We start from the raw sequence: 23,207 nt of genomic DNA on the forward strand, positions 1-23,207 counted from the left end.
ACTTAGTCCACTCTGGCCACACAGGCATTCTTGCTATATCTCAAACACCAGCCACATTCCTATCTCAGGGCCTTTGTTTTTGCTGCTTTCTCTCCCCTAGATATCTACATACATCACTTCCTACAGATCTTTGTTCAAATGTGAGGATTGCAACCCTTCTTCTTAGGTCCAGCACTCCCCTATCTCTTTTCTTATCCCATGTATTTTATTTAAAACTTTTTAAAATTATTATCTGAGCTATGTAATGCTTTAAATAATCAATAAAAAAAAATAAAATTATTATCTGTCTCCTCTATTAGATTGTAAGCTCCATGAGGTCTAGAATTTTAATCTGTTTTGTTCATTATGCTACCCAGCTGTTGCTTACTAAAGATTTGATAAATGAATGAATGAATAAATAAATAACAGGGATGACCACTTTGAAACAATTTTTGGAAGCAAAGCCCTGTGACCTAATATTTGCATTAGTAGTCATGCTGAGAAGAGATCCATATAAACGGGGAACATATCTTAATCCCTTCTCATGTACCCAGTATATCTGGAGAGCTGCAGTCCCTTGAGAGGTGAGAGGCTGATCCCAGACCTGAAGAACACTTGGGGTCCTCACCAGCACAGTGATGTGCCTTATTGAAAGCCAGCTCCACTGGATGAAGTCAAACAATATCATTTCTACCAGCTATCATACCATACCAACCACGTTTGCATATTGCATCATGAGAAGTGATGAATAACTGGGGTATGAATGGTTTTCTCAAGGCCCTGAGCAGTGCAGCCTAGCTTTACGCATGCCTTTAACCATCTTTGTCAGCAGCATAGTGACCATTATCATTGCAGTGATTATTAGGAGGAAAGTACCAGACTATTTAATAGTATGTTTATTAAGTTTCCATGTGGCAGATTGAGGCAAGAGACCTGAAATACCTCTTCAAATATAACCTGAGGTCATTATTTGTCAGAAACTTGATAGGATTGTTGTTCCAGATCTTAGGCAGTCATTTGATTGTTGTTGCTGTCTTTCCACCTCACCTGTCATTACTGAAGAATGCTGGCTATTTTAATTGTAGTCAAGGTAATTTGAATTGAGATCTTCTCAAGTTTCTTTCCTTTTAACAATTTCTCACATTCCTGACAAGTGTTGTAGGAGTGGCAGGCTGTTTCATAGCCCTGACTTAATGCAGAAGATGGCTTAGAAAAGTTTTCAAATGGGGATGTTTACATCTTGTCTTTCTTTTCATGTTTTGAGTAAGGAATCTGAATACTTTGGATTATAGGGCAAGAAAAATTGCTATAGGTCTGTTTATATTTAATTAATTTCAAGAGCAGTTTTACATCCTGGTCCAGAGAAGAAAGGAGGAAAGTGGTGATAAAGAAGAAGGGCCCAAACACGGGGCAGGCAGGAGAAACCGCTGGGCAGTGATGAAGGTGAAGGAGGTAACTGTGCAGTTATTCTTTTCTTCTTGCTACTTGAATTATGTCGTGGGGACAAGCAGGGTGAGGCAAGGTATTTCATGTTTAGAGTAGGTTCTTTCAGCAGGGTGGATGCTGCTTCCAAAAATAAATAAATGGAGGAAGGAAGGGAGACAGAAAAGGAAAGGAAATAAAAAGATGAAAGTAGTTGCAGAAGGCATTCTCAAAATATCCTCTGCTGTGTTTAAAATGGGTACATTGGCTATGCGAAAGGAAAGAAAGGTGAACGGGCAAAGCTGATGCCTACAGGATGCCAGGAGAGTAGATACCGCCCCCCACCCACACATAAGAAATGCTTTTTTTTTTTTTAAAGACTGATTGACATTGCACGATTAGTATATCTTCTTTTCCACCTTACTGATGTTATTATTACTAGTTTCAACTAATATTATTCCCTTTTCTGCTTGTATAACTTTAGAGCTGCACATTGGGAGCTTAACAAAGTACTGAGATGGATTTTTTTTCCATTTAAAAAAATGATTTCAAATGCACAGAAAAGTTGCATGAGTAGTCTAGGAAGTTGATGAGGACACTTCTCCCAGAGACCTAATTCAAGTTTTGCCAATTGTTCTAATGATGTCCTCATATAAGCAAGAAGGTCCAATGTAATATCACACAGTGTATTCAGTTGTCATGTTTCCTGTCTTTCTTTAGTCTAAGTTTCTCCATCTCTACTTGATTTCATGACTTTGACATTTTTGAAGGCCACTTATTTTATAGACATTCTCTAAATTTTACTTGTGTGGTGTTTCCTCTTGATTATAACCAGGTGAATTTGGGGCTGAATATTAGAGAAGTGATGTGTTATCATCTGTGATACTGATTAGTCTGTTTACTGACTAGTTGTGTTAAGTTTGATCACTTGATTCAGATGGTGTCTGTTAGGTTTTTCCACTATAAAGTTAACTGTTATTTTCCTTAGTAATTAAAAAAGATTTTTGTAGAAAGATACTTTGATACTACATAAAATCCTGTTCACCTTATATATACGAATAATTTTAGAATTCATTGATGTCTTGCCTGAATTCCTCCTGCATTCAAAAAGAAAGGTTTTTTATTTCCTTCCATTTATTTATTTATTATATCAGTGCAGATTCATGGGTATTTATTTTATTCATTGCATTATAATCCATTATTCTCATTACTTACTTTATTGCTCAGATTAGTCCCTGCTTGGTCAGTGGGAGTGCCATCAAGGTGGCTACTGTGTCCTTTGGCTATGTTTCCATTATTCCTCTAAGAAGTCCTTGCTTTCTGGCAGATGAACATGTTCAAAGTTTATTTTGTTCTTTCCCTGATCACCCTTACAGTCTCTAATGAGTTTGGGTTTCTTATAGTGGAGAGATGTATTGAGAAAACAAGACTTAGGCATTAAGCTTGCTCATTGCTACCTAAAGTATTGTTGTTATCAAATGGAGCATTATGCATTCAACAAACATTTACGAAGGTCTCAGTATAGCTGTCCCTTCACATCAGTGAGAGATTGTTTCTAGGACTTCCTATTGATGATCAAATGGATGCATGTCCAAATCCCTTATATACAATGGCATAGTATTTGTAAATAACCCATGGGTTATTACAAATAGCCCATAGTATTTGTAAATAACACATCCTTCTATATACTTTAAATCATCTCTTGATTACTTATAATGCCTAATTCAATGGTAAACACCATGCAAATAATTGTTACATGTATTGTTTAGGGAATAATAACAAGATTAATGGCTGTGTAGGTTCAGCAGAGACACATTTTGTTTCTGAATCTTTGTGATCCATCTTCCTGTGAGGAGACCACATTTGCAGAGGGCTAAGAGTATATCCCAGTGACTTGGCTTGCTTTGTGGATACATAAATGAATGTACATTTCCTGCCCAGAAGAATCTTTTATTTTAGTAGAAGTCAGTCATGCCAACAGCTACAATTCAGGTATAAATTCTGGTAGCTGTTGCTCAATTACTTTCCATAAGGTTTGGGTCGATTGATAAATTTGGAAAGTGATTTTTTGGGGGGGGGGATACCAGAGATTGAACTCAGGGACACTCAACCACTGAGCCATATCCCCAGCCCTATTTTGTATTTTATTTAGAGACAGGGTCTCACTGAGTTGTTTAGTGCCTTCACATTGCTGAGGCTGGCTTTGAAATCATGATCCTCCTGTCAGCCTCCTAGGCCACTGGGCTTATTGGCATGTGCCACCATGCCTGGCTTGGAAAGTGATTTTTAAATACTACTTTTAAACCCCCATTCATTCAATATTTTGTGCATCTGAAAGACAAAATTTAAGAAAGATAAGAATTTAGGCTCTATCTAAGGTTTGTCCCCTCCATTTTCCCCTTCTCTTTTGGGTTTTCCAAGGAAGTTGATACAAATTTCCCTAGGAAAAGTCAGAAGGCACACTGGATGCCTTTGTCTAGACCTTGCAGGTACCAGATCAGACTGAAAAGTATATGAAAAATGCTTTTGGTTGAATTGAGGTTAACTTGTTACTTTTTTACTGTTCACTAACTACACACTTTTGGAACAGCTACTGGGTCAATGAAAGCTATTCAGTTTGGGGTAGGGTTGTCCAAACTTCACAAAATTAGATGGTCATTTCATAGCAAACTTCTCTGCAGGAGACTACCTGGCTGCAGAAACTTATTTTGAAAATTGGGAAGCAATGTAGATTACTCTTAAATGGTTAAAAAAAAAAAGCAATGCTGTCTATGATACTTGCTGCAGAAATGTGGCTTTTAAAAAATTGGTTCTTTTTAGTTAAATATGACAGTATAATCTATTTTGACATATTTATACTAGCATGGAATATATCTTATGCTAATTAGGGCCCCAGTCTTACGGATGTACATGATGATAAGACTCACACAGGAAGTTATGCCAGATTCATTCCACTGCTACCTAGTCCTATACCCACTCCCTTCCCTTAATTCCCATTTGCTGACTCTGCTGAACTTCAATTCCTCTCCTCCAATTACCTTATTATGGATTAGATTCCACATATCAGAGAAAACACTCCACCTTTGATTTTGGGGGGATTGTCTTAAAAAATGCAGCTTTTAAAAGTGAGATTTGACTCTTTCCTTTTATACTTATGCATTGTTTATTAGTGAGCTCTGTCTTAGAGCCACCAGCAGACCCTCTTGTACTGCTAAAATGCTTTCAATTCTCTCAGTTTGTGAGCAAAAAAGGTGTTAGAAAAGCAAATAAATCCTGATGATGATCTGCATATTACCTCTGCAAGTAATTCCTTGGGCAACACTAATACATGAAAGCAGGAGGATAATTTAGAATGATTTTCTTTTTAAACCAATTGCTTGGGGACTGAAAAATTCCAAGCTCCTTATCATGATGTTACTGTATGAATCACTATTTTTAAAAATTTTCTTTTGTACTTAGATTTGGTTCTGTCTCTTCAGTTTGGACTCCCAAGAAGGAACTGGAGAATGTCACACTTTAGGGAATATTTTGTGCAGTCGGTTCACTAGGGGACACCAAGGGTTGATCCTTTTTGGATGTGTGGGAACAGAAAGTGGGTGAGAATCAGCAGAGCAGAAGCTCTATTCGCAGGAGGGCAGCAGCAGGCAAAAACTGATGGAGTAAGCCTGAGGTCCACACCACAATTCGTTCTCCTGTTTTAATGCAATTTCATTCCACTAGCTAATACATACAAGGTGTTTCAGGAGCATTAACATTTTGAGCCTTAGGCAATCAGATCTGAGGGCTCATTTTGTTCAATTCATAATGTGGATTATATTTCATAATGTTGCTAAGACTTGATTATTTGCATAACCTGGAAGGTATAGCTCTTGCTTGGAACATTTAAAAATGAAGTGCTATAGAATGCTGCACATTAAACAGAGAGCTACTCTAGGTAACTCTCATAGAAATAAAGAAATGATCCTATAATAGCAATACTAGAATTATATATTGGGATGATTATCACATCAGCAGTTTAATTTGACCATCTTAGCAAGCACTGAAAATGAAGGAGTGCCACAAGAAACTATTTGTGCATTTTATTAGACTTCAGGTTAGCACAGTGACATGTAAAACATCTTTATTCAGACTATATGGAAACATATATACCCCTTGCCCTTACCTATTTAGACCTATATTTTTGCTTATAGATATAGGTATATAAAGATACATAAACACCCAAGTAAGACACATTGATCATGGAAAGTGTTTGTGACCATTAATGTTAACTTGTGGACATGCATTGATTTAAAACACATCCTTTACTTTAAATAGCTTTGATTTTCTGTCTAGAAAACAAAAGAGAATCTTAAGAGCCATCACTTACTAAGTTTGCCTAGTTGAATGTTAGCGCTTATAGAAGAGAATCAATATTCATTACTTTCCCACATTGGAAGATTAAAGCAATAAATGATTCTTCAAAACTGAAAATGAAATTCTCAGAAATGTCAAGAAAATATTTCGTGCAGTCTCACTTTAAGAGGCACTGAGAAGAGATAATAAAAGCCTTTTGACATTAAAGGAAAAGGCTGTTGGTATATAATGTAACTCAATTAATTAGGATCTGCTTAATTTGGAGTCTGTAACAGAGTAAAGATGAAATGTATTTTGCTTCTTGGCGCTTCTTTAAAAAAATGACTCCTTATATTTAACAAGAGTATAATAATAATGAGAAGAGGGTAAAGTTAGTTCATTACTGGAGTTTTATGTTGAATGAACGGTGCACTTAATTGCATCGGAATCAGCTCCCATACCTCCAGCAATGTACACATGGCCAAGGGGTTTTCTGGAGGACATTGCACAGAAGTTTATTTAGTTTAAACAGATGGAAGGCATAGCTTTACTATTAAAGCCGAAGTTGAAGCATGAGGGGAAAGGGCCAAAACTTTTTATAGTTCCTAGGCAAGAGAGAGTTCTTTCACTAGTGTTCTTTTTTTCATTCCTTAAATTTTTTTTAGGTTAAGCTCTAAGAACAAGGACTTGTTCAATGATAGCCATGCAAAGGTTAAATGGAGGGCTACACTAAATGTTGCCATTCTGAGGCCTCTTTTAATTCGCTCCTGAACCAAATCTGTGAGAAACCGAATCTGTGTCAGAATGTCAAGGAGAGATTCAAATATCAAAGGATGTGAAAATTAACAATTGAAATGCATTTCCTGACTTGGAAAGCACGATGTATTAGTTTCAGAGACAAGGTACAAGGCTCACTCAAGTTAAGAATGACTGGGGAGTTAAATCCGAAGGTTTCTGCAGCATTACTGGTAGTATTTGACAGCCCTGGGTCTATAATCGGATTTTGGCAAGTCTATAAGAATGCTTAAAAGTTTTTGATTATTGCTCCTGTGCTTGCAGCATAGATAATGAGCAGTTTATGACATTAGGGTAGTAGGTCAAATCCGAGGCCTTATTGCACATCCAGGGAAAATGACTTTTTGAATAACACATGGTACAACCTTCAACTCTTAATAGGGCAGGAGGAGATCAGATAGGAATACTTCCTATTCAAAATGACCAGATTACATATGATTTCCACTTGTTCTGAAAAGACCCCATAGATGCAATTTCAAAATTTATTTCACCACCATGATGCAAAAAGCAACATGTTCTGGTAAAACCATTCTTTTTTTTTATCTGGCAATACAAAAGATTATTATAACACCTATAATATATGGAGAATGTTAGAGAAAACACACCACATTTCCTTTGTTTCTCATTGAAAAAGAGATGTTTCAACACACTGCACTGACTTTTTTCTTATTCCCTTATAGCTGAAGCATAATTTTAAAATTAACTGAGTGAGGCAATTCAGTGCAAATTCAGTCTGATGTTAGAAGTAAGCTGCATATGAGACTAAATCAGCTATGGGAGCTTTTTCTAAAATAGGATTAAGCAGCGTTTCAAATCACCTAGCATCAATTCTCATGAGACACTATTGTAGAAACAATGATACTGAGTTAAGAAAACATTTTTCTTACAGAAAAATCACAAGTCAGAGCTTGCCACTTATGTTATCCAAGACAAGTTTGGTGATTATCCTGTAAATGAACATCGATTTTTGTGTAGACTCCAATATTTCCAATCTCTGAGAAATTGTTCTGGTGCCCTGAATGGTCAATTGCAGAATTATGGCAAATATCTTCTGGTGAAGTGGCTGCTTCTCTGGGAAAACAAAGAAATTGCCTCACATCAGAGTTTTTCCATACTACTTTCTAAGACCAGCTTCAACACAGTAGAGGAAAAAAAAAAAAATCCCCAAACCTCAAAACCCTGAAGTAAAAATTTTGTTACTGGCTAACCCACAAGGTGGCACTAAAGAGAAAAGTGCCAAAAATGAAGATCACAAGCAAGTTACATATTACATCAGTTCTCTTATAAGAATGGAACCTATTTTATGAAGGGATCATCCACATTTTAATATGCTAGCCATTCTAGTCACCTTCAGATTCACTGCTTTTCCCCCTACAGACTGCAGAAAGTTTCTTTCAATGAAGCAGCTGCTTGTTTTCAAAAGAGTTGGTGATTTGATCTGTTTTTAGTGTAGTAATTTTATAGGTAGATTTTCCTTTCTTTTCTTTTCTTCCAGATACAGATTCTTATTGACATCACTGGTTATAAACTATGATCTCTTATTTTTTGTATAGGACTCAGCATTTCCTTTTCTTCATATACAAGTAAAAGAAAGCTACAACATATTTAACTTTGTATTATTTATAGTACAATAATATATTTGGACTTTGACTATTTGAAGTAATATCATATAATTTCCTAAACAACGGAGACAAGAGCTTTTTAGTTGAAGTCTAATTGTTAGAATTTCAAGAATCATTCTAGACCCTCACACCTATACTTCCCTTAACTTCAAAGGCACTTGGAGAGTCCTTTCTGAGCCTATACATTTAGTGTGAAAGGGGAAGTGCTCTCAGAAAAGCCTGTTGGAAGGAAGAAAATGGTGGGATGCTGGCATAGCCTTAAAAAAAATTACACACACACACATACACACATAATACCTGTATTTTATTTTTTTATATGTGGTGCTGAGGATCGAACCCAGTGCCTCCCATCTGCTAGGTGAGCACTCTACTGCTGAGCCACAACCCCAGCCCCTAGCCTTGGTTTTTAATGCTGAAATGCAAGAGGTATGGAGGATCCTTATAAGTGACCGGAGGGTGGAAGAAACTAGGTCTTCTTCTAGCCATTATCACTGAATAAGCAAGGGGAAGCGATGGACCAGAAAGAGTCTATTCTTTAGTTCCTGACTGAGAAGGTGCCTTATTTTTGTATAAACCTAAACTTAAAAAAAAATGTGATACATCTTTTTACTTAGTTTTTACTTAGTTTCAAAGTAGTAATTTAGTGAGGTTTAAAAACAAATGCAATTTGAATTTTATTACTGTTGTGTATTATTTTTATATGTGTGCATAGGTCTAAATCTGCGCATATATTTTGTGAGATATTTTTCTAATGGAAAATGTGTTTCTCATTTGGAAAGAAATGAATGCAACTTTGATCAGAATACTGACTCAGCAAACCTACATATTAGAGATTATATGTTATTAAAAATAAGAAAACACAGCTGGGCCTGGTGGTACATGCCTATAATCTCAGAAGATGTAGAGGCTGAGATAGAAAGATCTCAAATTCAAGGTCAGCCTCAGCAACTTAGTGAGGCCCTAAGCAACTTGGTGTGAACTTGTCTTAAAATAAAAAATAAAAAGTGCTGGGAATATAGCTTAGTGGTAAAGTGCTCCTGGACTCAATTCCTAGTATCAACAAAACAAAACAACAACAAAAAGACCCAATAAACCAAAATAGTTCAAAGTTACCTTTTAAAAAATCATATACAAGCATATGATAATTATTATAATATTAATATAATATGGCAATATTAATTAATATGGCAATATTAATGATATTTCATTATCTAAAGGAGAAAAACTTGACCATATTGCCCCTAATTTCTTTATCAACTCCTTCCAATGATCACTTGCTACTCAAATTCAAGAAAATGCTATAATTACCTTGCTTAAAGAGCAATAGTGATATATATTATATATAAAATTTTTATATGGAGACTTTATATATCAACATAATATCTATACTATATATCAATATGAATACATAATCAATATGAATATCTATATATTATATATATTTTATATATCTATATACATGTATGTATCTGGAGTAATGGATGATTCTAAGAGACAAACTGTACGTTTTGTTATTATATGAAACAGGAATAAATTATTTGAAAAGAGAAAAAAATGTGGATTAGAAAGTACATGTGGAAGAAATAAAACAGGATTTTTCATGTCTTATGTGATTTTACATTAATATCTATGGAACTGTGCTTTGGAAGCAGACACTTTCTATGGTTTGAAAGAGGTGATCATGTAACTTTGAGCTAGCAAATAAGCCTTGAGGTGGAATGTATATTTTTTGATGTGTTCAAGAGGTAAGATTTCTAAGGCATGTAAATTGCTTGTTCTTCAGTATAAAAATAAGCTGCAGTCAACTCATTCAACTACTTAGTTCTCAGTCCAGGGTGAATAATGCTGCCCCCTTTTCTTTCTATCATTACTTTATAAAGTTATTACTCTTCTCAGGGTCATACTACATTATTATTTATTCATTAATTTCATTTAACCAATACTCTGTGTGTGGGATGTGCTAGGCGCTAGGCACTGCAATGTGGGCTGAGACCAGGGTTTGGTTGTGTGCTATATCCCTACCATCGAGCCTGGCACTGACTTCATAATTTATGTAGCCAATATCAATTATGCAACTGGGTAGTTTACATTTGGCTCACCTTTCAGGAAATAATATGACATAATATTTAAGTGTACAGGTGATGGAGAAACTCTGCCTGGTGTTGAATTCCAGTTCTGCCATCTACTAATTAAATGACCCTGAGCTAGATGTTTAATTTCTCTGAGCCTCAGTTTTCTCACTTGTCAAATGGAAGAAATAACAGCATTGACCTCATCCTGGTTATTTCCATGATTAAATAAGATAACATAAAACACCTAAATCCTTGGTACCAGTTAAGACCTTTAACATTAGCTATCATCATCATCATCATCATCATCATCGTCATCATCATCTCATCCTGCCATATTCTAGAAACATGATTTCAGCAACTTAAATTCATGGTAATATAGTTGTATATTTACTATTTCCATTTCTTGAGCTAGTAGATAAATTGACTAGTTCAATGGAAACATCTCTGGAAAGTTAAATGGTTTCTTTTCTCTTTGTAGACTTTGGTGTATCTTATCTTTGCAGCTTTCATGAATAAACTATAAACATTTCCATAATACATACTTGGCTTTTTATGGAGCTTTCTTATAGAGGTCATAAACCAAAGAGCCCAGTGTGAACTCTGAAGAGTTTAAATCTAGTATTAGAACTCCCCCAAAGAAAAGAAAAAAAAAAAACTTTTCTTGGATCCAAATACTCTCCTCTCTGGATATGACATTTAGTGCTAGAATTGGGACTTATATCCTGGATTATTTGGTCATGCTTTTTCTTACTTTTGCTATCCAGAGAGGCCCCTTTATGCTGTGAGACTTGTTTTTCTTCCTAAAAGCATAATTGTAAGATTTTCCTAGGATTAATAACATGAAGTAATATATTAATGCAATTAATATAACAATAATGAAATATATAAATAATAATTAAATTTAAATGCAATTTCTATTCAGATTAATCTTTTTGAATGAACAGAAGTCAGACAACTGACAGTTAAATCAAGGTGCTAATTTTAGTTGGCAAACGATGGACATATGAAATATCACTATATCAATTATAGCTAATTTTAAACAATTCTCTCTCCATTTCAAGATCTTAAGGAATGTTCTCTCTGGAAGGGTGTCTTGAATGAAACCTCTCCTCAACAACAATGACAGATGTGGAGGAAGAGAAAAAGTGTTACAAAATTTTGAAAATGCAATATAACAATATTAATAGTTTTCAGTAATGTGAACTTCCCCAAACTAAAACTGTCATCAAATTATCCCTATTTCAAATTTCAAACTGCTTCTTTGCTATTGCCACATGGAGGCACCACTTTAGCTGGTAAAAAGAGACTTCCACCATCTATTGTCAGCTTTGGTCTTCAATTGTGTGAAGTCTTCAAAAACATGTCTATCATAAAACACACCAGCCCTGTTTGGACTGCCAGAATACTAAGTTTGTTTGTTTGTTTACTTGCCCATATACCTTTTCTAGTACAGTGTATTTTCTTAGTCTCCTTATCCAGTACAGTTTTAGTTTTGAACTGAATTTTTTCTTGTTTTTCATGGAAAAGATTAAAAATCCTGGGAAAGGATAAAAAAGGATGGCAACTATGTTTCTGAATTTCTTTCACAGAATTTGAGAGCTGGAAGAGACCTCCAAGGTTACCTCGGTTCCTTGATATTAACACATCAAAAAATTGAGTCTATTAAGTAAGTGGGTGAGGATAATATAAGGAGGTGAGGGCAGAGCAGGATCTAGTTCTTTCTTCTGAGCCAAGCTGTGTTTGGATATGAAGTGCTAATCACACTTGAAGGAACTGAGTACACAAGGACGTTCAAGTAGTGCTTGTATTCACAAACCAATGTGTAAAGAAAAAAAGAAGCAGTTCAAGTAAAAATAGTGAAAAGACTCTGGAATCAGCACATTCATGGATGATAGTTCATTTTGATTATTTACAGGACCAAGGTGGAGATTAATTATAATCAACTTATTTGGCCTCATGAATATTAACCATGCAGATTGTATTCACTTTTACAAGTCCCTCAATCAAATCAAATTAAATTTTTTAATGACATTTATTCATTAGAGAAAATAATCATAAAATTCTCCCACCAAATAAATGTTTGTAACAGAAGGATCAGGCACCTGGCTTATTTCGTTGTTTAGAGCACTTCATGGTTCCAGCTTTGGAGAAGTCAAGCCTTTCTCTAATCCAGTGAATTACAACACTGAAGGCAACTTTAAATGGAATATTAGTGAATAATTTCTTTAATGTTTTTATTAGATACACGATCTGAAATTCTCTATCTCCCCCCCCCTTTTTGGGGGGGTTTAACATTAGGATGAACACTTTCTAGGAAAATAATATTAAAATTTTATTTGACCCAAGTGCTTGCTTCTCAGGGAAAGGGGGGATATATACTTTTGGAAACTGAAAAAACAAAAACTCACTGGGAACCTTTTGTAATATTGATAAGAGAATAAGAAATATTTCCCTACTTGACCATGATACTGAGTTTATTGGGTAAAGTTGCATTTAAGGGGAATCAATAAGCTAATAAGTTGTGTCCACTTTATGTTAATGAACTTGTGTCTGCTCCATTTGGGTCTCAAAAACAAACCACTTACTAATTTAATCAGTCAGTAGAATCTTTACTAATTGGTAAATATTATTTAATTCTGAAATATTTGAGCAATGCCTTGTAGTAATTTTCAGAAGCACATAAACATATTGATAAGATATAAAGAAAAAGCCTTTGTTGACTCTTGAATAATATGATTTTATACAGAAAGGGCCTTAAAGATCCCTTAGTGGGTAACTTCATTTAACCAGTGTGGTTCCCAGACCCTTGGAGGCGTTTGCAGACACCCCTGATAACCAAATGCACTGAATCTATGATTCTTAGATCAGTAATCCTGAATTACCCAATTAAAGCTCTGAAGTCATAGAAGACTGGTGATCTCCCAAGGATCTCAGGGCTCCTTTGGCTTGCCACAGTGTATTTCCTAATTCTGTGAAAACAATCTAATGAACCCTAATTACTCAACTCCTAAAATGCATACAGCCAGATACATATGGACAGCAAGAGCACAGACATTTAAAAACAGAGAAGAAAAAAGTAACTTGAACAGAATGTGGCATTTCCCTTGGTCTGTTGCTAACGGCCCACATACAACATGCTTAAAAAAACCCACCCTGGCACTTATTTTCATCATCACTTAAAAATGATTCAAATGGACATTTAGAATGTGTGGTATTGAGTATGTATCCCATCTGGGGATAAAGGGAAGAGAGCTTCCTCAAGCAGCGCTGTGCTTTCTGTGGTTAGTAGGCTAAAGTTGATGAGTATTTGGTCTCCTCTTATTGGCCATACTTCTGAAGCCAAACACAATATTTTAATTGGACCTTTTCAGTATTCCAAAGCCAGTAGCAGTCAACATTTGTTTTTGTAAGGGAAATAATGATAGACATGACTTTTTAAATGCCATCAAGATTTAGAGACGTGGAAGAAATGGAAACATGAATGACTGCATTTTCTTTATATTTGCATTTTATTTTTGACTCTGATGCCAATCACACTTTGTTAAAAATTAGCTGTCACCTTTGGGGTGGCTATTTTCTGAATGTTGTTCATTAGAGTTCTTCACACAAATGTTGAGGGTTGGGTATCCCGTGTACTCATGACTACTCTTTACTATAATTCAAACTCCAATAAACTCAGAGAAGAGTCCATAGCCAGCCAACCGGTTTAAACCTGTTTTGATGATTCCTGCTGTCACCAAACACTTTCTATTGGTAATAGTTTTTTTTAAAGTTTAAACAATTTTCATGATAATACCAGAAAGCTTAAAAAAAATAACTGTGACTAGGACATAAAAAATTGACCAATCAGAATGTATTTGTTTATTGTTTTGCTAAGTCCAAAGTCATGGGGCTCATATTCCCAGTTTTTATCAGATTTTTTTTTGGGGGGGAGGGAGGGTTCCTGAGTGTAAACATTGTATTTTAATCATTTTTCCATTCTAAAAATAGAAATTATCTTATAGGGAATATGTCTCTTTGGTCTTTACTTCCAGAGTATTTTAGAGCTTCATTGGTAGCCATTATTTAGTACTGCACACCTGGACACATCACACAGTATAATATATGTAGCCAGGCTTCGGAGAATTTATTTCAATTTACATACAATCCTCCAAATCCTCTGGTGAGCTTGATGTGAAATCTTACACTGCCGAGTCTCCCCAGCAGGATCTTCTTTGCTCTTGATGTTAATAGCCAAAGGCTCCAACGGTCCCTCTGGGGAGCCGCAGTAGGGCTAAGGAGTCAGGAAGAGGGGTGACTGCGGGGCTTGTTGCGCTGAAGATTTACAATGTACTTCTTGCAGGCGGCTCAGCAACCCCCTCTGTGGCAGTGGGTGTCTGGTGTGACAGAGCGGAGAAAAGCTCTCTAATCTCCCAGTGCCTGCCTCTGCCGCTCAACCGCTCCCCTCCCTCCCGCCTTCCCTGCCTCCTCGCGCTCTCTCGCTCTCTCCTTCGCCTTTCTCTGGGAGTTTCAGTCCCTGAATGCAGCTCGAGTAGCTCTGGTAATCTAGACCCGGAGCCTGTGTACACACGCACACACGCGCGCACACATATGCACACGCGCTCGCACACACGCACTTCGGCACTTCCCCCGGGGATATGGAGCAAACCTTCATCTACCTGAAGTGGATGGCCTGGCCGGACACTTCTTCCTCACTTGTCATCTTCGGAGAGCAGAGCGACATCGGAACCAGGGAGGTTGGCTGTCCGGTCTGCAACCTCAAGCCATTTGCTGCCGCGGCTGCTTAAAGTGTCCAGGGTGGAGGAGAAGGCTTCTCCAGGGCAGATCCCCGGCAGAGCTACGCGGCCCTGGGACTTCCTCCGGCTGGTTCACTCCAGTCTTTCCCTCCATCACTCTCAGCCATCCTCTCCTCTCCTCTCGGGCTGCAGGGTGTATGGCTCGCGTGCCTCTCTTGCTGCTGCAGCCTCCACTGCCACTGCGAGCACATCCCACCCAGAGGACTGAACGCCGCCGCTGGAGTGGGGGGAGAAAGCGGAAGCCCTAACTTCCCTCCCTACACCCTCGCTCTCCCCGGCGCTCGCCGTTCTCCAGCCGAGGGCCGGTTGGAGCGCTCCCGCAGAAAACTGGGCAAGAGCGCGGCGCAGGGGAGGAGTGCTGGGAACCGCAGGCGCACAGAGGCGGGGGCAGCGTGTGCCCAGGCGCCGGGTGATCGCCCGAGAAGTAGCGCGCGCTGGGTGAGAAAGACGCTTTCCAAGTTGGGCGCGTCTCAGAGCTCGTCGCCCCGCGGCTCGGCCGCTGGTGTCCGAAGAGAGGCGGGGCTGATGGGGGGCGCTGAGGCTGCCGTCGCCTGCGGCCAGAGCCCGTCTTAAAAGAACCCCGGCCAGCATCCCCAGGGTCCCAGCCGGCATCGCGCCCGCGGTCGGGGTGCGCTCTCTGATGACTGCACTGGCGGTGGTGGCCAGGGTGGCCCGCCCGCGGGGGGTGTCGGAGGGGGCGGGGGAAGAGGAGGAGGCGGTGTGATGGCCCTGGACGGCGAGCGGGGGGAGCAAGAGGAGGAGAAGAAAAAGAAGAAGAAGAAAAAGAAGAGGAAGAAGAAGAAGGAGGAGGAGGGGGCCCAGAAGAGCAGCTCACCCTTCGCAGCCACCATGGGAGAAGACGACAGCGCGCTCCGGGCGGGCAACAGAGGGCTCTCGGACCCGTGGGCTGACTCGGTGGGAGTGCGACCCCGCACCACCGAGCGCCACATCGCGGTGCACAAGCGGCTCGTGCTGGCTTTTGCGGTGTCAATAGTGGCACTACTCGCGGTCACTATGCTTGCGGTGCTCCTCAGCCTGCGCTTCGAGGAGTGTGGGGCAAGCGCCGCGCCAGGTGCCGACGGTAGCCCCGCGGGCTTGCCCGAGCGCGGTGGCAACGCTAGCCTCCCGGGATCTGCCCGGCGCAACCACCAAGCGGGCGGGGACTCCTCGCAGCCGGAGACCGGCGGGGTGGGCATCCCGGGGACCCCTTCTGCCCAGCCGCCGTCGGAGGAGGAGCGGGAGCAGTGGCAGCCTTGGACACAGTTGCGCCTATCCGGCCATCTCAAGCCGCTGCACTACAATTTGATGCTCACCGCCTTCATGGAGAACTTCACCTTCTCCGGGGAGGTCAACGTGGAGATCGCGTGCCGGAACGCCACCCGCTACGTCGTGTTGCACGCTTCCCGAGTGGCAGTGGAGAAGGTGCAAATAGCCGAGGACCGGGCTGGCGGGGCTGTCCCGGTGGCGGGCTTTTTTCTCTACCCTCAAACCCAGGTCTTGGTGGTGGTGCTGAATAGGACCCTGGACGCGCAGAGGAATTACAACCTAAAGATTATCTACAACGCCTTGATAGAGAACGAGCTTCTGGGCTTCTTCCGCAGCTCCTACGTGCTCCACGGGGAGAGAAGGTACGGAGGGAGGCGGTGCCCCGCGCTGCCCCACCCCGCCAGGCGGCTCAAACCGCTGGGCGGCCGGCGACTTCAGGCACCCGGCTGGCTTCCCAAACCCAGGAAACCAGGGGTGGGGGAAGGAAGAGAAGGCGAGGTAGGACTGTCACCCAGAACCTTGGAAATCTCCTGATACCTGGTCTCTCACTGCTGCCCACCCCATAAACTTGCTTGTATCTAAAAATTAATGCCCCCTCTAGCCCGGACCTTCCCTCTTCAGGTCAAAGTTATTTAGCCAGCTGGGCATGCGTCTTTTTCTAAAGGGTAGTTTGTAACTGAGCCTTGCCAGAGTGACATCAAAACCTTGCCAAGTTACTGTCAGGGAAAATACTTGAGCTCCAAAGACTCAGCGGTAGCACAATCCCCTCTTAACACGCCCACCTCCCCTGACTGTTAATCCCAGGGCAGGCAGAGAGAAGAGATAGGCTTTGGCTATATAAAGTTTTCCAAAATGGCATTAAAGAATCAGAGCGGCAAGAGCCATTCCCAGGGACCGACTGAGGGGGGAGCATAGTGGGGAAGTTGCAGTGGCCAAAATCAGAGAGTAGTGACCTCGCAGGCACTGAGAACTCTCCAGTTATGCTGGGCAAATACTTTTTTGAGTCGCTGCCTCTGGAAACAACTACAATGAAGGAAGGGAACATTAGTGGGTCAGTCTCAAATGCCTTGTTAGTGAGTGAGTGCCTTTGCTGTAGTTTAGATTTGGGCAGTATTCTATTTAAAAAAAAATTTTTTTTTGAGAGGCTGAGGTGCATTTCACCATCTGTTTAGAGCTCTCTGATTTCTGAGTCAACAGAACTGGGTTTCAATCTTCACAGTCTAGCTGTGGTGAAGAGTTGAGGAAAGTATTAACTCACCAATTGCCAATGACTGGGTACCTCTAGAGCTTATTACCCATGGTTTGTGAACTCAGTCCTGCTAGGACTCTATGGGATAGATGCAATTATCAGCACTACTTATCTTACAGGTGGGAAATGGAGGCACAGAAAAGTCCCAAAACTCACTTAGATTACAGAGCTCCTGACAAAGCAGGGATTTAGAGCCAGATGGTTTGGATTCAGAGTCCTTATCATTGATTCTTATTTGGGAATAACAACAACAACAACACTCCTTATGTGGGATTGGTGCAGATATCAATGAGCCAAGGCATTGAAAAGTGCTTAGCCCTGTGCCTGGGATATAGCATGAATGATGTGCTATTGCTCCTGTTGAATAAGTGATTCTTGCTTTTTTCTCTAAACCACTGCATTTAAAATAACTTCCGTTAATTGACTATAGGGCAGATGAGCAACTCAAGTGAACTTAAAATGAAATCATCAGCTTCAGAGGCAGGGGAAGTTTGGCATTAGTAAGTAATGGGGCAGAGCTTCTCCATAGGATCTCAGGTGAGTCTCACAACTGCAGGAAACTAGAGCTCAGAGCAGCCCAGGGCACCCTGAGGTCATCATGCTTATTGTTAGAGAGCTAGGACTTGAATTTTGGTTTTCTGAGTCTTGGGCCAGGTTCATAGTATTTGGAAACTCAGAAGTTATTGTGTAGAAGCTGGGAAAATTTCAGTGTATAATGGAAGTACACAAAAGGTTTGTTATTTATATAGTGTTATAAAGTAACCTCATATAATGAATAAAATACACAGTGCTTTAGTAGTTTCATGATAATTAAAACCTCCTAAAAGTGTAAGCACAAATGATTAAGTATAAATTATTCACTATCTAACTTCTAAGATCAGATATGGATAATTTAGATCCCCTTCCACCACTTCCTTCAGCATGTTCTAAAGAATACAGATTAAAAGTATTTCTAAACTCACAATTATATCAAATATGTGGGAAAAGGATAGAAGGCAAATTTGCCTGTTATGTGTAGAAACAAGCATGTCATGTCAAAATGTCAATAGTGAGACATTGCATTTAATTACTGAAATATCTTGCTGTGGTGAAATAAATACTCCCCCAAATCCTGATTTTTTTTGAGCCATGCCATGCCAAAATATGTTTGGCAGAACTGAGCTTGATTTGGTCAGTGCTTTCAAATTAAGAGGACTCTTGAAAATACCAGATGTTTCAGCTTGACCGGTAACTGATTTCTTGAACCCCTAGTGCATGTTTGTATGCAAACTTTCTTTTTGAGTTTTCCCCAAAGATGTAAATAACTTGGTTGTAAGTTTAGCATAATGCATGTGTGGCTAACCTCTGTATCCCAGTAAAAATGCAGGATAGGATTCAATGTTTGGGAGATCCCAGGATGATTTTATTTCTAACCAGCATCTTAGAGATAAGGTTTTGCACCACTTTCCCCCTCCACTTCAATACCAGAATGAATCTGATAATTTCTTGGCTGTTTCTACTAGAGTTGATAAAGCAAGAGGAAATCTAATAAACCATTTCACAATTATGTCAACATTCCATATATTAAACTTTTGTTGTTGTTGCTATGGATACTTGGAGCAATTTTAAGCAGAGGAATATCAGGAACTCAGCCAGAGCTGGACTGTTATTGGTGGTGATTTTGACCTCAAAATGCAATGTAAATTGGCATTTTAAAACCAACTTTCTAGAAACCAACTTTCTAAAAGGACACAGATGCAAACTGTGAATTTTCATTTGATTAATGACTGAATATCTTGATCTTTAGACATTTTTGCCAATTTAATTATAGGATAATTTCTGTAACGAAAACAAATATTTAATTTGCCAAAGGGAGCGTTGAGCAGCTTGAAAAACTTTAAAGTGCAATATTACAACTCAGTCCACTTTACTTTGCCTCTGTGGAGATAATAACTCATTGATATCCTATTAGTTCTATTGTTCATGTTACTCCTCAAAGATCAGAGAGAATTTTGGTGAGGGAGGAAGGTTAGCCCCTCTTGTGTGCTATGTACCTTTGACCTGTGGAAGGTTTTATCCCCTACCAGATGTTAGAGGCACCTGATTCTCCAAAGGTTAGAAGATAAGCTTTCCACTGAACCCCAAGATCCCCCAACTTCAGGCAAATCCTCCACTCATTCAGCTAAGATGTAAAATTTGTCACTTGTTGAATATTGAAAATGAATAAATTCTCTTAAGATTGAAATATTTACACACAAGCAATAAATTGTCTTCATTAGGCAGAACACAGATCCAGTTTTCTCTCAAGTAGGTATGCTGCAGGCAGATAGAAGGGCTGTGTATTTATACTATAGCCTCTTATAGGAGAATAAGCTTGCTTAGAATTAGGCAGTATGTTCATTTACCTGAAGTAATTGTCGCTTGTGGGTAACCAGATGGTGACACACCCATGTTCAAAGTAGGGTACCTTAATTTAGATCCAGATGGTCGGATTGAAAGAGAAAATTTACCCAAAGTAAATGAACATTTTATTCACTTTCAAACGGGAGACTGTTTTTCTTTGACAAACTTTGATTGGGTCTCTAACATGCCAAAATGAGAGAAGTCAGAATAAAAATAGATGTTCTTTTTCTATAAACAAGTGTTTGGAGAGAAACCATGATCTCTTGAGTAAAATGGAAGAATAATAATTGTGGTTCTCAAAGAGACTTGGGACCACCGTTTTGCCAAAATTCTTGTGGCAAAGCACTCTGGGTAGATACTTGGCTCTTTTGTGATATTAGTGTAGATGGCTTGATGCTTTGTGGTTTTTCTGGAATGAATTAATATTATGATATATAATAAAAGCAAGAGAACCACCACATGATTTTGATGTTCAGAGCAGCCTCATTTTTCCCATTCACTTTGGCAAGCAGATAGTTTTACAAGAGCAAGTGGGAGTGTGACGCTCTTTGCCCTTCTGTAGAGGGCTGTGAACTGAAAAATCTTGAGAACCATTTGTTTCTGCGAAAAAGGTTTTATGTGATTCCTTGATGGATTTAGGTCATTGTTTTTCTGTCAGGCACACACAACCGTGTGGCTAAACTGAGTCCAGTGCTGGATTTTGGTAGCAATTCAAAAGGCTACCAAGAAACCAAATCTCATATATATACATATATGTATGTATGTATGTGAATGTATGTGTGTGTGTGTGTGTGTGTGTGTGTGTGAGAGTTACACACATACACATATTTCATAAAAGCTTTGACCCTTTAATCATGACTCACTCAGGGAGGAGAATTCATACAATTGGTACAACTGGTATTTTTTTACTATGTTTTTCTGTATTATCATCTGATTTGATCATCCTGGATAGTAATACAACATAAAGCCTCTCTGAAAGAGTTAAATGAGTTTGCTGTGCTTTTATTTCTTCAGTGCAACCAGATCCTGTTTGCTCTGGATCTCTTTCAAACAAAGATGGGCATGATGCTGGCTTTCCCAGCATTTTTTTGGTTTGTGGTTCACACAACGTATTTGTTTAAACTCATTCTTGCCACTCTATAAGTGGGCAGACCTGAGACAGTGGAGCAGGGGGGTAGTCTTCTTGAGGGTGGTCAATCTGAGTGTTAGAATAAGGACTCATCTCTTCAAGAATGAATTCCAAGAGTGATAAAAAAAAACAGCAAGAAAGAAACAATTTACCTTTAAAATACACTTTATAGTCCGTAAGGAAGGGCATCTCCTTTACTCCCATGTTCATGCTCCACCCTGAAGCAATGATAATAATCACCATTACCACCATTGTCATCGTCATCATCATATGACACTATTATCATTGTTCTCTTAATTCTTTGCTTGCTCTTTGCTTGCGCTTTACATCCTTCCAGATCTGTGATAGTGGTCAGGCTTCCCCAGAGATTTTCAAAGTCCTATGCCATCCTACCTAGAGAGTAGAGGCTGTCTCTCAAAGTTAGAATTTTGTTAGGTGGAATTTGGGAAAATTCAAATATGAAAAATACTCCCGCTCTTCCACTTTCCTGGACAATATGAGATGATTCTCATGAATGGTGGCAGTGGGGCTATGGGGGTTGAATAAGAGTGTGTGTTTCTTGGAGCTGAGTAGGTTGAAGGGCCTCCAGTCGTCTGAATGCCCAGGTGGGCCTGACCTTTAAGGACTTCTGCATCTGTTGTGCAAGGATGGTGGGAGTGGAGTTCTCCCTGTGCATACCTGGGCTGACTTGCAGGATGAAGTTTTAATTTAATTGTCTAGAATTTTCTTCCTAAATGCCCAAATCAAAAAAAGAACATTTTTTATCTTTATATCATTATTCTTTTAAGAGTCTATTCTAGCTTTTTTTGGTTGATTTGCTAGATGGAAGAGAGAGAGAGAGAGAGAGAGAGAGAGAGAGAGAGCGAGAGAGAGACTGTCTGTCTGTGTGTTTAGTGTGTTTCTTCTCTTCCTCCTAAGCAGAAGATCTGCAACCAGACTCATTGGCTTTATGCCCTAACTCTGCCACTTATTTGCTTTATGACCTTGGCCAATTTCCTGTTTGTTCTGTGTCTAGTGTCCTTGTCTGGAAAATGGGGATAATGATACTCTGTTTCATAGAGTTGTTGTGAGGATGGCCTGGGTAACAAAGCCCTGAGAACAGTAACAATTAGGAAGCACTTCTGTGTGTATTAAATATTATGTTATTTCCATGCCTGGAGATCTGCTATTTGCACTGCTACAAGATAGTGTAGGACCATTGGTTTTACTCTGTCAAAATGTGCACTATATTTATTCCTTCAGCTGTTGCCCCTTAAGCAGAGTTCAGAGAGGCAGAAGGAGGAACAGGCAGATGCCTGCCACTACGAGGAGAGGAAGAGGATAGGCAAAGGGATTTCCTAGCTAGAGAAACCCCAAGCATGACTCAAACCCTGTGAGATGGAGAGAACTGAGGGAGCAGAAAGACTGGGAAAACAAAAGAAACTCTGAGCTTTCTGATTATGGCACTGCTGTCTATCAGCAGTGAGAACAGCAGGAACCAGCGACTGAAGGCTCAGGACAGTGCCAGTAGAGCAAGCAGAAAAACCCCAGTGCCAAGCGAAAGGATGTCAGTCATTAGGTATGGCTTCCAAGACTTCATGTGAGTTTTGACAGTGGAAGTACTTTATACTCACATAATACTTTGCCTCTTTCCAAAATAAAGCAAATGAATTTCAGACACTAGTTTTTATTCATCCTTATGAAAACGTAATATTATGGCCTGGGAAGGTGATTTTAGTGCATTATTATACTCTTCATCAATGGTGACCCAGTACTCTATACTCATTTTTGATAAGAGTGTTTAGAACTACATAAATGGGAAAACAATTATGAATATTGTGCTCTGTTTTTATAACACGATTATTCACATACGCACCACTTCCTACATACATATTGCTGGCATTATTGCATTATGTTTTTAGTTTACTAGAATGGTTATTTAAAAAATAGACTACACGTTTGCTTATAGCATTGAATATTCAGCAGGAGTACTTCTCTTCCGAAATGGCAGAGGTTTAATGACTCATTGAAGTACATAAAAATACACAGTCTAAACAAGGACCCATTTTGACTTAAAATGTTTCGTCATTGAGCAACAATTTGCATTTTGATTAACAACCTTAGCTTTAAATGCGATGTGTAACTTCCATGACCTTGTAACTTGGTTCACTCTCAATGGGACAT

At 39.4% G+C, this 23,207-nt stretch overlaps 1 protein-coding gene across 1 annotated transcript in view; it reads left to right on the forward strand.

Annotated features, from left to right (window-relative positions):
- Positions 1 to 15,741: 15,741 nt before the first annotated feature.
- The window catches only part of TRHDE (thyrotropin releasing hormone degrading enzyme), a gene marked incomplete at its 5' end in the record, with an annotated part of 371,592 nt that continues 364,126 nt past the window's right edge, over positions 15,742 to 23,207 (forward strand). Inside the window, one exon of the mRNA XM_081311312.1 lies at positions 15,742 to 16,646. Coding sequence (XP_081167438.1) covers positions 15,742 to 16,646 — 905 coding nt within the window. The remainder of the gene's footprint in view (positions 16,647 to 23,207) is intronic.

This window comes from Spermophilus citellus (assembly GCF_964194105.1).
Source record: "Spermophilus citellus genome assembly, chromosome: 10".
NCBI lineage: Eukaryota > Metazoa > Chordata > Mammalia > Rodentia > Sciuridae > Spermophilus > Spermophilus citellus.